We start from the raw sequence: 17,333 nt of genomic DNA on the forward strand, positions 1-17,333 counted from the left end.
CTCTTTCTTCCTTGTAAGCTCCCTTTTGGAGCTTCCATGGAGTACCAAGCCAAGATCTGTGGAGCTCACTGCACAGCTCAAGGCTTCCTTGCATGTGGAGGAGTGTTTCATTCATGCTGCTGTAGAGTCCTTTTTCTAGCAAAGAAGATGAGAAAAAGGTTATTCCATCTCCAGTGGTCATAAACAACAAGGTTTTGGATAGCGCCTTGGAAATGAAGCCTTTAGACCCTCTAGATTCTGCTATAGTTGAGCCACTACATAGTTTATAGCATGTAGAAGACAGTCTGTCAGCCAAAGCAGGTCCAGTTACTGAGGATGGTGAAAATGGGCCTACAAATAAGCCCTTGGACTTGGCAAATGCAGATTTGTTCACAGAAGATGCTGCACCTATAGAGAAGAAGAGGACGAGGGGAGAATCAACATCCTTCCCTTCTATGTCGGGCCTTGCAGCTTGGGCTTTTGAGCTTCCTCATAAGCTGACTTGAAACTTTGTGCATTTTCAACACTCCCAAATTTAATACAAAAGAGCTCCTCTTTCAGCTCCCCGTTTGCAAAATCTTATGCATGCCAGATCCATGTTTTATCACTGCCTTGATGCTCCTGAAGTTTCACATTTGGGACAACTGTGTGGTTTGCACAGATCTTTAGTGTTTTGTTTTGCCGCATGATAAGACGAATCTTGCCTGTTTCCTTGTGCTTTAAAAGGCGCACCTGTCATTCAGGGATGAAGAAAAGCCCAATAATTAACAAAGTGCATGGAATCGCACCAGCAACTACAAGCATCTGCCATTCAATGGCCTCATGCGATTCAAACAAGAGAAAATCCAATTTGATTGGCACTGAGCCATCCTGCTTTCTTGGCCTCATGTGATTCATACAAGCGAAAATCTCGCTTGATTGGCACTGAGCCATCCTGCTTTCTTGGCCTCATGCGATTCAGACGAGAGAAACGCCTGCTTGATTGGCACAGATTTATTAGCAGTGAGTCATCCATAGAACTAATGTGTTGATGTCACATCCTTTGCTACTGATCCAAACTCATTCTAGGTGCCCCCTACTATGTTTGAGCCTACAAACACATCCTCAACTGACACAGTTCACACATGGTGGAGTTGTGTGGGAGGCAGTGATTGGGCATCTGATGGAGACTGGGAGCTAGGCAATGCCGCAGATGTTGTAGAATGTGAATTGAGCTTGTCCACATCGATGTACATAGAAAACAAGTCATCACTTGCTTCATCTGAGAGGTTGGAGTTTCCAGCATGCCAGATTCACGATTAAAGGTTATATCATCGGGCAATTGTAAGGGGATTTCAGATTGAGCCCACCAGAACCAAGTCTGGTATTGAATCATCCAACTCAGAGATTTCAAGTCCAAATGCATCTGCAAGACATTGAGTAGCAACAAATACTACTTCGGGATCAACATCAGGAGCAAGTTCCACTGTGCTGAGAAAACGCAGAAAAGAATGCATGACTCGTCTCCTGAGAGGGGAATCGCTTCGCAAGTGATGCACACCTTCATGTGGCTCATCTGAAGCCAAGGGATGCTCCTTTAGCCTGCGTGATCAGAGGGTTGAGAAGCTTTTGGCCTTGGTGAGAGCCTCATAATTTGCCCAGATTTGGTACAAAACTCCACATCATAATCATCTTCATCCTCTTCTGTGATTCCTTGTATTGCACAGTCCATAGACCTTATGCTTCGAGATCGATTGGGTTTCTTGACCTCTTCCAAAATCTGGTGTATGGTAAGGCTTAGCGTGTGGCCAAGCCCTCTGATGAATTTGTTAGAGCGAGTGATAGATTGATGCTGATTCCCCTTTATCTCAGTGTGTGGTGATACACGAAAGATCTTTGATGCAATAACTCCCTTTGGGAGTTGTTGACCAAGTCCTGTACATGTGAAGGATGCAACCCGGGTACCATTGATCCATCAGAAGGTTTTGAGAAGCATGCTCCATGCATTGTCTATACCCCTGCTACCATTGCTTCTTCCCAAGTCTGGCTCTGTCTCGAGTTTTGGCTGGCTTACATTCCTTTAAATCTAAAGTCATCAGAAGTTTCCTTGCACCTAGGTTGCATACATGATGCTGGAACATCCGAGGGAAAAACCTGAATGGGGCCTATTTGTCAGATCTAGAGGCTTGGTTTCTGGTGTTTGGTTAGTGTAATTCTTTTGGATTGAATTCACCTGCATATGTCATGTTGGAGTAGAATTTGTTTCCAGTGGAGATCTGGGGATCCTTCCTAGTTGTTGGAACTTTACAGATGTTTTTAGCTCTTGAATGCTATATTGAATTGTGTTATGTTTATGAATGGTCAAAGAACATCACAATTCAAATAGGAATCCCAGAGGAACCTTCAATAACCCCTTTGTGCTAATGCACTTCTGTGTTTCTCCTTTTTATGAGGCGATGCATCTGAACACTGAGTGCAATGCACATGGAGAGATGAGCAACAAGCTCTTAACTTCAATTTGTAGGGTTGGCTTTCTAACTCTTTGGTGGAAGGATTCATGATGACCATAGCTCCTATAGAAATGACGAAAGAACAGCGCAAGGAGCTCAGAAGAAAGTTGGAAGTTGAGCTGGTGCAGGTGCAATGATTGTACCCTAAGATTGATGCCAAGATGTTGCAAATTAAGCAATCTCATTTTTCTCTTGGTGATACAATGCAAAGGAAAGTAACCTCACATGTTTATGGAATTCCTAGTGTGCTACATCTTGCTCCATGGCAACTGCATAGTTGAGGACTCAAAAACAGAGAATTGGCTCAATTCTGATATGGGGATATGGATGTTTGACTTCCATCAAAAGATCATGTATGCAGGCAAGATTGAACATACTAATGTGATGAACAAGGCATGATCTATTTGGATCAGAGTACATACCAGACAACATATGATCGCATGCAATTGTGCAGGCTTGGAATCCTAGTGTGCTATCCTACATGTATCACAACAAGCATCCCTGTAGTCAGCCTCAGACTAGCTCATTTGACATGTTGACAATGACAATGTTAGACATGGGAGTGCATGATAGGTGTTTTGATGCTAATTGATCTATGGATGCGGTAGGGTTATGCCTCAGAGATTATATCATAATTGCAAAGGATATTGACACATTGACTTTTTTTGGCAATGACACTTATGGTGGCACTCATATGCTCATGCTAACATTGAGATGTCGATGAACTTGTCTATATTGGCAATTATGTACCCCTATTTTGCAATGATGCTTATGTGGTCATGAGATGATCATGTTTGACAAGGTTATGCTCTTATTGGCAATGTATTTGGCTATGGTGGCAATGGTTTGGATCATATTAGTAGTGACAACAATGGAACCAAAATGTGGGAGCTCTTTGCTCGACTGCCAAGACCCACAAACCGCTTATTGCTCAAGCGTTTAGAGTCGAATGCCAATGTCTACCTTTCACATAGCCATGCACGTGTCCATAGTGGCTTCTCCTATGGGTATGAGGGACATTTTGCCTACCATGCAATGTTGCTTGCCCTTGTGTACAACCATAAAGAAGTCAAACTCTAAAAGTAGAAGTAGCCATCAAGCTATGCATCTTGTAGTGCAAGGCTTGTTCACAAGATAAAGCAAGGCATCTTGATGGTCAACAAAGAAGGTGAAGGGCATAGCCAAAAGATAATCCCAAAATTTCTATGGAGTGATTCATCTTAGTATCCATGAGCTGTCTGCTAGCAAATCTCACTGAATAGTCAAGGTTATGCTTGCCAGGCTGGCACAAAAGAGCTCCCATGGCAAAATTCAGTGCATCAATGTGCACATGGAATGTTATACTCTAGTCTGGGGCTCGTAAGATTGGTGTTGTGGTAAGAGCCTTTTTCAATTCCTCATAAGCATGTTGGCACTCCTTGGTCCACTCGAATACAATTAGCAACTTGTAAAGTGGTCTAGCAATCAATGCATAGTTCAAGACGAAGCACCAATAGTACCCTATTGTGTGTCCCAGGAAGCATTGAACTCCCTTATAGTTTATTGAGGGTAGCAAGTCGACAATGACCCTAATCTTGGAGAAGTCAATGGCAATGCCATTCTTAGACACCACATGCCCTAAGATACATTCGTGTTTCACATAGAACTAGCACTTTTTAAGGGGTTCAAAGAGAGACTATACATTCTATACTATTCAGAGATTGCGAGAATCTTGTCTAGGTGTTCCTTCCAACTAGAGTGTACACATAGATCATCCACGAATACCTCTAGCTCTTTCTTGAGCATGTCCTTGAAGATGGCACATATTAGATGTTGAAAGGTAGCAAGCGCATTCGTCAACCCAAATGGTATGATTATGTAAGAAAATATGCCCCATTCCATGCCGAATGTTGTCTTATGCCTATCTTCAGAGAGGGTGTACCTGAACTTTGTTCTAACCCGAGAAGACATCCAAGAAACTGTAGGCTTCTTTTCTTGCTACTCTCTCTAGCATGTGCTCTATGTAGGGCAATGGGTAATTATCTCTCTTAGTCACTGCATTCACTTTCTTGTAGTCCACACACACTTGGATTTTACCATTCTTTTTCAAGACGATCACAATTGGTGACACTCAATCCGTGTGCTCAATCTCGTAAATGAATTTGGCTTTTAATAATTTATTGATCTCTTCCTTCACTGAATTAGCATGCTTCAGATTCATTGGGTAAGGTCATTGTTTCACTGGGGTTGCATCAAGAGTCATTGGGATGTTATGTGTCATCTAAGGACCAAGCAAGTACATCCATGTACTCTTGCAAGAGAGAAACAACAAGATCAACCTTCTCTTACTCAGTCAAGTCATCAGCTAACTATAAACATGGGTCGAGACTCTTCCCCTTCCCTTGCTAAGTTGACCTCCTTGACCTTGGTAGGCCCTTAAATTGGTTCACTTGCCTATTCTTGTCTCTTCACTCCCAATAAGATCATTACCATGTCTTGTTTTTTGAATTTAGTGAAGTGCCTTGGTAGGTCTTGGGGTTTCTTTTTCTATTCGGCTTCCAACCCCTTTGGTTTTCCTCTCTTTTCCTCCTTCAACCATCTACACTGTAGATGGACCGGCAAGTCTCCTTTGGTGCATTTGGTCTTAGGTGGTCTGGGTATCTCTGGGTTGCTCTCAGAGCTCACTTCCAAATCCGAGTTAAATTGGAAACCCTCACTAGAGGAAAGAGTTTCCTCAGGTGGTCACAGTTCTGAGGGTGATTTTGTTCTAAGGAAAGGTGCGACGCTTGGCTAGACCAATCCTGCTTGCTCATTGTCTATCATGGCTTGGAGTCCACCCTTATTCTTTCGATCACTGGGCCATCTATGTCGTACTCTATCGTCTTAGTCTCTTCTTTGCTTTTCTCATTCGTGGAGTAGTAGTCTTCAACTCGTCACTTGAATTGCTACATTTTAACTACTTGATGTTGTCTAGGCCTCTATTCTCGTTTGTGACTAATTCCCACTTGTACATCAGGTTTAGGTCATGCACTTTAGTCCATCATCATTTTGGTTCATCCACAAGGTCTTGGAGTAGCTTAAGATTGGTAGCTGGGTGACCAACTAACTCCCTTGTCAAATTCCCAAGGATCTCCTAGAGCTCAATTCTATTAGATAGGGTGTGGAAAGGACTAGGCGTTGGTTGTCTACTAGGGTATTTGGCCTTCCTACAAAGTGGTACTGATGGTTTATGTCAGGTAGCAAGTTGGGTGATCCAATCAAATAGTCCACTGTGCTTGACCCTTTCTTGTTATTCCAGCGAGTGTGCTCACACTGGAGAGTTCATCGATCTTATCTTCTAGGATGGGCTCGACATCCTTTAGATGCTCTTGGGCATCTCTCATCCACTCCTTAACCTTATCAAACACTTCTAATTGGTGCCTTGGATTGGGATATTCTCCAATCTTGGTAGTCCCCTTCTCTATTGTCTTGGGTGCTGAAGTCTTAGCCTTTGCATCTGTGACTCGCTTCCCTCTGTTAGTGTGGTCGCACTGTTTGTTTTAAGTGTTATTTTGGCATCAATCCTTTTTTTCTTTTTTCGGTGAGTCTTCTTTCCCATTGGGACTGCAGCTAGATTGCTAGGTCTTGGCAATGAAATATCGATCTCCTTCATTTGTGCTCTGGTCATGATGTTTAGTGAGATGGGAGTGGCCTCGCCATCAAGAATTTTCACTCCAAATAGTCCCAAGGGTATAGATGGCATGATAACTGAGCTAATGGATGGTTTTTGCCTAGGGTATTTGGCATACAAATGCATAATTCCACACTCATGGCATCTCAAGTTGGCATTTTCTCGATTGTCTTGCTCTCGTTTAGGGTAGTGAGATGAGATGTGCCCTGGGTGGCCACAAGTCCAACATGTGATTGGTTCCTGATTTTTTCCTCCTAGGCCTCTACCCCTTCCCCTACCTAACACCATCACTGGTACTGGTCTAAAATCCATCAGAATGTGGTTGCCCTCTTCTCATAAGAGACATAAGGGTTTACGTATGTGTCATCCTCATTCGACTCCTCCATATAGTGTATCAGAGTGTCTCTTGATGGATGGGTCACAAAGGGTTCATGTGGTCTAGGTATGCATGTGGGGTTAATGTCCACCATCTTGGGAACATCTAGCTTGGCATCATTAGGCACTAGGAGGGCTAATGGAGCTCCCCTTTTGAAGTGAGATGGTCTATTTCTCAAGTAGTATAGTTGGTTGTATGGCTGTGGGTATGGTAGTCTCCTTGGTAAACAACAATGCATAGCATCATGACCAAACCTACCAGAGTTGGCACAATGTCTCGATCTAGGATCCATGCACTCGGCCAAGAGGTGGTTCCCTCTGTAATGCATGCATTGCACATGAGGCCAAGTAGGACAATAATCTTATCCGAGTACCTTGCCTCTCAGAGAATCTCTTGATGAAGAGAGTCTTGAGATTGTTGAAGTTATTGCATTCGTTCTCTTGAGATTATTGAAGTTATTGCATTGTCTAGACTAGTGTACCATGTTCGCCGTTTATCCCCAAGGTAAAGACCAAAATCTTGTGCCCATTGAGTAGGGTCCATCAGGGTGTTCGCCTCGCATACCTGCTCGAACTACTCTATGGAGCTATATGGGCCATTATCAAGCTTATACTTGTTGAGTTATTTAGCAACTATGGGCGTCTTCATTTGGCTCTTCAAATTCAGAGTGATTCCTAGTCTTGCTAGCAATGAAGTTGCTAGGTCTACTCTGCTCTCTGTTTTACAGTCTTGTTATCTAAGAGTCGCTTCATGAGAAGCTCACTCCCTCTCCACATTGGGTCCTATCCTATTTCAGTTAGCAAGCACTAAGATGTGCTAGACCTCTCACATTTCTATTTCTTGCCTTAGCCTTTGTGCCCATTATTCCTAATTGTAAGCAGCTATGCCTTGTAACACTTTCCTTGCTAATTTTTACTCTTCCTCAAGGTCAAATATGATGTCCTCAACTAGCCTACCGTGATGCTCCATCTTGGTTTGCAAGTCATATCAATTGATCATCTGCTGGATATTGACTGGGAAATCTCCCACATCAAGCTCATCATTTTCGTGATTGGTGCTAGGATCAAACATGTTGACTGTTTCCTAAGACACTTAAGGTGTCGATCAGGTTAATCAAGTCAAGCAACGTCGAGTCCCTAATGGTGTTGTTCCTCTTTTTCTCCAAGCAGTTTGGCTCCTCAAATTTCCTGCTCAAAAGCATGGGGTCTTCTCCTAATGGTAGGTTCATTCAGTTTATGTTATCTTCTACGAGTTCCTTGTTATTCCAAATAGTCCTCTAATTAAAGCAACTACCTTGTGAATAGTGCTTTTGATTATGCACCATACAAAATCAGGCTTTCAACTTTGCATGTGCATTTCAAGTGATTAAATATTGTGATGTGCGAATGCAACAAATTCGATGCAAGTCTCACTCCCCCCTTTGCTTGGTTTTGGCCTAATGTGGCTTTGAGGCACGGATTGTGGCCACCCTCTTGGTCTACTCAGGGTCTCTATTGGGTGTGGTTAGTAGTTGCAATCACTCTTGGACTGCCAGGTGTCAAATCTCTAGGAGAATCCGCTCTTTGTCCTATCTACTTGCCTGGGAGCACACTGGGGTGTCCTATGGCTAGGGTTTGGCCCCTATCTGAGTTTGATTAGGTCATAGTAGGTCAAAAATTGGGTTCTCTTTAGTTATTCGATTTTGACAGTTTTTGTCCTATTCCCAAAGTCGGTGTCTGATTTGATTTTGGCATCTGATCTAATTTGGTTCTGATTCCCAATGTCCAATTTTTGGGTGGATGTCCAATCAAACAAAGAGACCTATTTTGATTTCGATTTTCAAGAATCAAACACTCTTGCCAAAATTAGACCGTCCAATCCCATCTTCTATGCAAACACATAACACGTCTGAAATTTGATTAGTTTGGGCTCTATTCCCAACGCTAGGGTCTTGCAAGCTCCAGACACAATCTAGGGGGGATGCAAATAACTGAGGTGGCTCACCTATGACATTGTATGCACTTGAATTGTGTGAATCGATGTGATCTCCACTCCCTTCATTTCCTGCAGCAACCTGTCAGCTCTCTCTCTCTCTCAAGCCTGCAACTGAAAATGAGCTCTCTCTCCCTTCCTTAGGGTCTTGAACCCCCTTTCCAACACTCTTTGATGCCCCTCTCTCTTTCTTTCTTTATTCCAACCTTGTTTTCCTATTTTGCACCCTAATTTAGGCCTATTGTTATTATTATACCCAAACCCTATGGTGTTTTTATTTTTTCTTCCATTATCTTTCCTACCTAAATGCCTATAAATCACAAGTAAATACCGATGCTAATCAAATTGACATATTTAGGCTTTAAGAATCCAAAACACTTACTTGCAATGAAGATCAAATGCCCTTTCTTCTTACCTATCTACCTCAAGCATCAATTTGAGGAAAACCCTACTCCAATGCTCAATTCGAGTGCGCAAGCACTCAAGGCTTGAATTCATTGGTTTCAAAAATGGAACCAAAATGTAGGAGCTCTTCACTCGATCGTCAAGATCCACATACCACTTATTGCTCAAGCATTTTGAGTCAAATGCCAATGGCTACCTCTCACATAGCCATGCGCACCCTCTACCCTACGAGTGTAGTGAACTAGCCTCCATGCTCAATTGAGTACCCTTCTCTCTCAAACCTTCTGTTAGCTCCACAATCTGAGATGCAAACCCAAGCAACATCAATCCTCTGCCTTCAAGCTCCATGCTCCATAGACACGTGAGACAAGAGATGAGAAGAAGAAGGGAAGAAAAATAAGAAGAGTGGAGAATATGGAGAGCTTCTCCACCACGGTCCCTCACCCTCACACACTCACTCCCTCCCTCTCTCACACTCCCTCACTCACTCTCTCAAGCACAAGCAAGAACAAGGAGAAGAGAAGAAGAGGAGAGCCACCTTTTGCCACACACTAAGAATGGGTTTCTCTATTCACTTTTTGGCCTTTATACATACCCTAATCCCTTTTGGGCACCCATCCCCTTTTTTACATGACCAGACATCTTGCCTAGGTCCTCGTTTCCTATTCTCTCCTATTTACATTGTCCCTTCACCTATGGCCGTCTACACATTATAAGTTACACAAGAGGGAGCCTCGCGCTCTTTTATAAAAATTTAGGGGCACGTTTGCATTTTAAAATGTGTCTTTCACCTTTTGCATTTTCCTTGAACTTGTAATGCTTCCCTTGTGCTTCTCCTCCTGCTCCTTCATTCATGACACCTTTTCTATATTTTTAGATTTTCTTGAATTTTCTTTTGCTTCATTTTTCTCTGTCCTACACTAGGGTTAATAGGACTGAAATGCATGCAATTCTACTAGTAGTGGCCTTAGGGGACACAAGCCAACATGGGATTGCAAACACTGGTGCGTGTGTGAGTGTTCTAAGTCACAAGCAAGCATGGGGCAATCCTCTTGTGGAGATGGCTCAATTCAATATAACATTGGCCAAAAGGACAAAAGTGAAACCCTTAAATATTTAGACAAATTGGCCAATGAAAATTGCAACTATTTAATTCTTAGTAAATTTAATTGTCATGAAGGGAGTGGACTATAACATCTTGCTAGTTGGCAAACCATAGATACAAAATGCTTAACTACTTGAAGACAAGGGTAATAGACTAATGTTCTTTGGGAATAGAATACAAGTGGGTAACATAGAAATAGATACATGGATGATCTCACCAGTTGGCACATGGAAGTGCATCTAAGTATGGATACCACCAGTATAGAAGCTGATCACATAGAAATATATACATGGAAGATCTAACCAATTGATACATGGAAGTGCATCTAAGTATGGATCTCTCACGAACTATATCCCTTGTTTAAAGGATGAGCCACTATTGGATGTATATTCTTGCAACAGCAACTTTTCGTTCTCACCTAATGAGGAAGATTGCAAGAAAATGACTAAGGAAGAAAGCAAACATAGAAGAGCTGCAATCATGGATCAAGAATCAAACAAAGTTCTAGCCTAAAATATAGAAGAGTCACAATCATGGATCAAGCCTCAAACAAAGTTCTAGCCTAAATATCTTTATGTACACTACCACGCAGTACAGATGACAAAAAATCCTAGCATGAACTTCCAAGCACCAACTTGTAAGCTAGAGCTAATTAGACTCAAACAAAAAAATCTTGTTAATAACAAATCAAAGGATGAAGCTTCAAACACCAAGGAAAATTTGTTAGACCTTGATGTCAATGCTAAACTAGATGGACCTAGAACATTTATCATCAAGGGAGCAAGCATCACAAAGTCTAACCTTAAATGAAAGAAACATGTGCCACATGTCTATCTTAGATCAAAATAACAATGATGCAAGGGCACACCCTTGATGCTCTCATTGACAAGGTTGCCAATTACAATATCTTAATGTATGATTCTTGGATACAAATTAGGAAACCTTCGTTGATCCCAACAAATGGGGTTAAAGCATGCACCTTACTAGGGAAGTATAACAATTACAATATCTTAAGATGTGACACTCAGATACAAATCAAGCAACCTTAGTTGATCCCAACCAATGGGATTAAAACATACACCTTACTAAGGAAGTATAAGGTAATGCTAAGTGTTGAGACTAAAAGCCTCCTTGTAATCTTCCATGTGCTACCAAATGAAGAGGGATTTGGAAAATAGGCATTATTGGGTAGAACGCTCAAGCAATAGAGCAAATGCAACATCAACTATGAGAGTTAGCACATACATTGAGCCCTTCCTAAGATAACAATTATCATGGCTTAGTAAGGATGATCTTGTTTCTACAAAGCATGACATGCTATCAATGTCTTCAACCAAATAGAGTGACACCTCTAGAGAAGAGGGGGTAATACCCTACCCAACAATCTATAAAAGGCACAAGAGATGTCAAAAAACTCAATAAGAAAGGTCACAAATCCTAGCAATGGCCTAACAAAGTTGATCTTGAAAGTAAAAGGTACTAGTAGTAAGAAAGTTGTTACACCTACAAATCAATCATGTGGAACTACTTTTCACAAATTGAGGCCAATGCATTACCAATATAGTAGGGGAGTTAATATTAAAACCATGATGGGTCCTTGAGGCCTTATTATGTGCTCAAGGTTACTATGTTGGAAATAAATAGATATGTCTTTCCAACTTTCAACAACCATCTACTACCTTCTAAACTACTAAGATATCCCTTTCAGTGGCCCAAACATCCTTACATCATCAGCAAACAAGAGTGAAGGAAACATCAATGAAGACTCAATGACTACCTCTCTTACTCCCATACAACTATTCCTAATGATAATCAATGTTCATCAAGTCAATAAAAATCAATGGCTACCCTTATCAATACCAACCACCATTCATAATAACCGACAACCCAAATCAAAATAAAGAAAGAATGCAACCACTTATGGAAAGACAGAACCAATCAAAATTCCCTCATCAACATCAAAGATATCAAGTAACCCTAACAACCAAGTACATAAATTTAGATCTGATCCATCATATAGTAGATCATTGATCTTGAAATTAGCCACCATCATGGTTGCAAGCATAAGTGAAGCTATTGTCACATGCATAAATTAGTGGATATTACTTTTATTTATTTTATCACAGCTACAATCGGATGGATTTTCTAGATAGCAAAATGGTTGAAGCGGTTAAAACTCTTCCACACTTATGGGAGGAGTACTAATTTATATTCATCAAGTACACCACCATAGTAGAGGAGTTGATAGAAAAAGAAGTATTAATTAAAAAAAATCTTTGTATGAGTGCTCGATCACATCATTCAAGTCTAGCTACTTGGATGCAATGTAAGAAGACCTAGATGAGTTGGACCATCTAGCAAAATCAAGATCGCCCTTATTATAGGAGTGGTTTACTCAATGGGCACAATGGAAAAGGATCAACTATTAGATCATGAATAACCTTAAATGGTGTGATGAGCAATCAAGAAAAAATGAGTATGATCCAACCTATGTTGCTATTGTATCCTTCAGGGTCTACTTGATCCCTTTTTGGATAGAATGCTAAGTGAGGAAGAGCTTCATGTGGCTAGTAAATTAGGTTCTGTTGAGTTTCTAACATACATTCTTGCCTATATCACACATATTAATATACGATTGTATGGCATGGATTATTATGAGTCACTGGAATGAAATCCATGTTTCTTTGAATGGTAGCTGCAAGGGTTGTTACTTATAATAAGTAAACTTTTACTCTTCTATACATAATAAGTGTTCATTATTTTTTAATATTTTGTTGTATTTCAAATTTGTTTCAAAAATTACACACATGACAAGAGCCCAACCACTACAACACTCAAAACTATAGCCACATCTTTTTGTAGGGGAGAAAGTAAGCTAATGAGCCATGAGGTAAAGTGGTGAAAATCTCAATTTTTAGTCAAATTTTTTCGATCAAATTTCTTGATTTATTGAACTAGAACCAATTGTATTTTTCTCTCAAGTTTCATTAAGTGAATGCCACATAATATGGGTGACAAGAAGTAGAAGCTCCACCAGCCTAAGGGAGGCATCAATGAAGTAGAAAAGTAAACAAGAGTGCAAAAATACTGAAGACACAAAGATGTACATGAGACTTAACTAACCTCAAGGTGATACAAGAAGACCATTGACATTAAGACTTGAAGCTTTTTAAGTACAATTTAACTTGACCTATACCATTTGGTATTTGGATATCGGGAGCTCAAGTTATGGCCGATTCACTGATAGAGGGTATAGTAGATTACAGTTGGATAGCCCAATAGAGGAGCACTATTTGAGTTAATTTCATCTATCATCCTATTTCTAAGCTGAAATATCATCATATCTTCTATTTATTTTGCACATGAGCTTCATTTGAGGCTAAATATCACCTAGATTGGAGGAATATTCAACAAAATGTTGTTAATTTAGTAGCAAACAATCATTCATTATTGTATTAAACAAGTATAGCAAAAGACAAGAAAATGCACGAAGCTGTTGATAACATAAATAAGGACTTACATGCATATTTAAACTGAAGAAAATACTTCTATTAATGGTCAAAACATAATTACAAATAGTATACCAAATAGAGATGGAGTTTCTTTCAGCAACCCAATGTCAATGAACTATGGCTGAGAGGGGTACTTCATGATTCAATGAGTATGTCCAACTTTCTCATTAGGTTAAACATATGAATTAGGGGATTTCCCAACTCAAAAATACTATGGATGCCAAGTTTGGTCATATGATCACTCACATGGATTTGAAGTTTGATCAGCCAGTTGCAAAACAATCAATAATTTGGGCAACAACTAGCACCCTTCTAATGAACCAATTTACAACCCTCTAATGATGCATTGAAAAAGGAGCATACAAATTATTCAATTTCTTTGATATTTGAGATGGGGGACCATCAAGAGAGATAGCATGTCAACTCAACTTTTCAAGTTGGTGGTCCATCAAGAGTAGCAAATCATCTCGCATGCATCTTTGGCCAACAAGCACAAAGGTCGTGCTCAATTTATGTCAAGGAATCCAAACCAACATGAAGACTTTCCTTCAAACTCTAGAGATGAGGAAGAGTTTTATAGATGTAATCTTTTCTATAAGTCCTTCTACAATTAGCCCACTAATGTGACAAATCAACCCAATCTTAAAGATTGACATGATGAAAGGAGATGTTTTCAAGGACAACAATCATTTCAAAGGAAACCATCAGTTGGACATTCTTCTTTTGATAAACCTGCATTTTTTTAACACTATTTGGGCATGATATCCATAGATAGCATTCCTTTGGACAGCCACATAGTAATGGCAACACTACTTTGACAAGGCATATAAGAAGAAAATCAACACCCCTAACTTCAAAGGTGACAATCCTTCTCCCATGTAGTCCGAGAGAAAAAGCTAGAAATGTATTCTTTTCTTTATCCACACATAGAAAAAACAAAGCTTTATTATGTTGTCCTCCATCTTGAAGTTGTACTTACACATGGTCTCACTAAATGAATAAAATTGGTCATGTATTTTAGTCTTGGGAAGCCTTTAAGAAGGCCATGGTTGATGTTTTTATCTCTCCTGTGTAAAAGGAAAAATTAGCAAGGAAGTGGTATGGAGTTCAGTAAAGGGGCATGTCAGTAAGAGACTATCAAGCATGTTTTAGAACCTATCTATGCATGTTAATGGTATCTCAAACTCAACAAAATTGAATATTTGGCCTTGATCCACGTCTATCCTCGAAGATCGATACTATGATGCTAACTATCATGCATGAGGCTATTCAAGTTGCTAAGGATACAACCATAAATACTATAGGAATACAACAAATTTTTGGCCAAAAATAGTAGGAATTTCTCAAGCAAACCAATCCTTAAGATCAGGTTAGTATTTTAGTCAGCAAAGAGAAGGTTTTAAGCATGAAAGAAGGCTTTCAAATACACACATTAAAGTTCCTCATTCCCTATAGCTTATGGTTCAAGATAGGATACAAAATTTAGGCCCATTGTTGAAGCAAAAATAGAGCACAATTGAACAATTTTTTGTGGTAAGTCTTCATCCAACAATAAGGTGCAAGGTAAGCATGTATCAAATGATAAGGTGAAGGATATGTATTCGAAGGGTTTATGTTCCAAATGTGGAGAGAAGTGGACTCCAAATCACAAGAAAAAATGCAAGGCAAAGAATGCTAAAGCTAGCATGATCATTGAAGATGATTCACATGATGAAGCACATGAGGGAAATTTTCTCTAGGCCTTTCCTACTTGTAATGAGCCGCATGACAACCATGAAGAAATCCTTGATTATATGGATGGGTTTTCTTTTGACTGTAGTGGATTTTATATGGATGATTCGTAGAGGCTATATATTCCCCAATATTGTGCTCAATCCCTCACTTTAGCTCATAGGGACAATCAAAGGGAAAGTTTCTCATATTCTCATTGACACAAGAAGCACTCATAGTTTTGTAAATACCAAGTCTCTAGATGGGCTGAAGCTTTTTCCTAATGAAATGGATTTTTCTTTGCAAGTACAAGTGGAAAATAGGGTAGATGAAATCAGCAATAAGTAAACATGTTCACAAGCTCCTATAGCCTTATCACCATCATGGACTACCTTAGTTTATCTTATTACCTTAGAGATGGGTCCTATTGACATTGCACTTGGTTGTGATTGGCTTAAATTCATTTGAAATTTTTCTATGAACATTGAGAAGATGCAAATCAAGTCTCTTTGGCAAGGACAAACTCTTCTTCTATAAAAAAATGGATGAATATCAACCATCTTCTTCTTTGAAAGAAATGGATTTGTGCCTTTACAAATTATTGAAAGAGAATAAATATATATTATAGTCCCCTTCTTCTTTACCACCAAAGTATTTTTATATATAGAAAGTGTTGGGGGTAAAAGTGCATTTGCCTAGTCACCCGTGCATTAGTTACATTGATAGTATCTGCATATCTATACATTGTGGGTGGTGAGCGCCCATCATTGTCACTTCATTCTTTCAATGACATTTGAATAAAGGGATGGCCGATCACACATTGTGACTACTGGAGTTCCCATATCTTGTCTCTCTCTCTCTCTCTCTCTCTCTCTCTCTCTCTCTCTCTCTCTCTCTCTCTCTCTCTCTCTCTCTCTCTCTCTCTCTCTCTCTCTCTCTCTCTCAATAACTCTTGCTTTTGCTCTGTGCTTCCACTTCAGGGTTCACTCCATTCAACTAGTATTAGAGCCATCTTCCCTGAGAGCTTGAGACTGACCTAGCATTGCTTTAGCTTGTGGAGAAAAGCTTCAACTTACAGTTTCAATGGTAGCCATGGATTCTTCTTTCTGATGTATGAATCTTGCTCCCACTTCTTTCCCAATTTCTCCCTCCACTTGAGGCTTGTTCCCAAGCTTCAAGACTAATAGTAGGAGCAGTAACAAGGGTAGCAACATCAGCATGATTTCCATCTATTTATTTCCCCCCTTCTTCCTGATCAGTCTACCCCATCCTCTAGCTCCTCACACTCCTCGATCTTTGCAATCATTGGAAACTTCCCCAACATCTTTGGCATGAGTTTGGGCATCAATTGAAACTCCTAGGATCAACCATTGATTCACAATTAGTGACAATTTACTATCATATAGTTTAGCACATCACTTCATGCATTGTCTAGAGGTCATTATGCTTCTCGAGATGTTTGTTTGATGCCGGATCATATGGGAATGTTATGCCAATGTATTCGAATTCTTTGGACTGATTTGAACACTCTTTTGCTATGTTTTACAAAGGTTTTTTTTATTGCTATAATAAGCAGGGGGCCGAATGCTATGCTATCAGTGAAAGCATATGCCTATTGCTCGCGAGTGTATGCTACTTGGATCTTGGATGTATGGATGCCTTCCACATGATGTCTTGAGCTTTATTTGCTTGTCTGGCATTCAATTTTCACTCCAGTGGGAGCCACTTTTCGACATTTAGAGATTACATTGAGCTTTTGGTTACATAGTTGAGCTTGAGGGTCTTACAGTGAGATTGTGGAGCTTGGTTATATGTGCATGCTGTTGTCATGCTTTATGTATGAAATTGATGCTTAGTATGTTGATCTAACATTTCTTTTGGGCTGACAGCTATCTCTGTCTCACGATGTTGTCAGCTATGTATGCATCTTGGTTGGTTATGTATTGAGCTCATGTTACATTGCTCAATTTGTTGTGCCTCTAGTTGGTCTCTTCTGGTACCCGTGAGACACACTCCATGCATGATGGTTATGCCTATGGAACGTATCTCAATAATTTGACACATTGATTCTTTGATAGTTCTCGGTGCTAGTGGCATATTCACTCACTACTAGTTAGAGCTATTCCCTAGCAGTTGC

The 17,333-nt window shown here is 40.1% G+C and overlaps 1 protein-coding gene across 1 annotated transcript; it reads right to left on the minus strand.

Annotated features, from left to right (window-relative positions):
- Positions 1–558: 558 nt before the first annotated feature.
- Positions 559–1,475, minus strand: LOC148022574 (uncharacterized). The gene is made up of 3 exons (XM_087695234.1): positions 1,329–1,475; positions 879–953; positions 559–711 (listed from the first exon to the last, which is right to left on the minus strand). The coding sequence occupies exons 1-3, from the start codon at positions 1,473–1,475 to the stop codon at positions 559–561; spliced, it is 375 nt and encodes a 124-aa protein (XP_087551360.1).
- Positions 1,476–17,333: the final 15,858 nt, after the last annotated feature.

This window comes from Lygodium microphyllum, chromosome 16, assembly GCF_053477565.2.
Source record: "Lygodium microphyllum isolate KBCC chromosome 16, Lygodium_microphyllum_v1.1.10, whole genome shotgun sequence".
In the NCBI taxonomy this organism is placed as follows: Eukaryota; Viridiplantae; Streptophyta; class Polypodiopsida; order Schizaeales; family Lygodiaceae; genus Lygodium; species Lygodium microphyllum.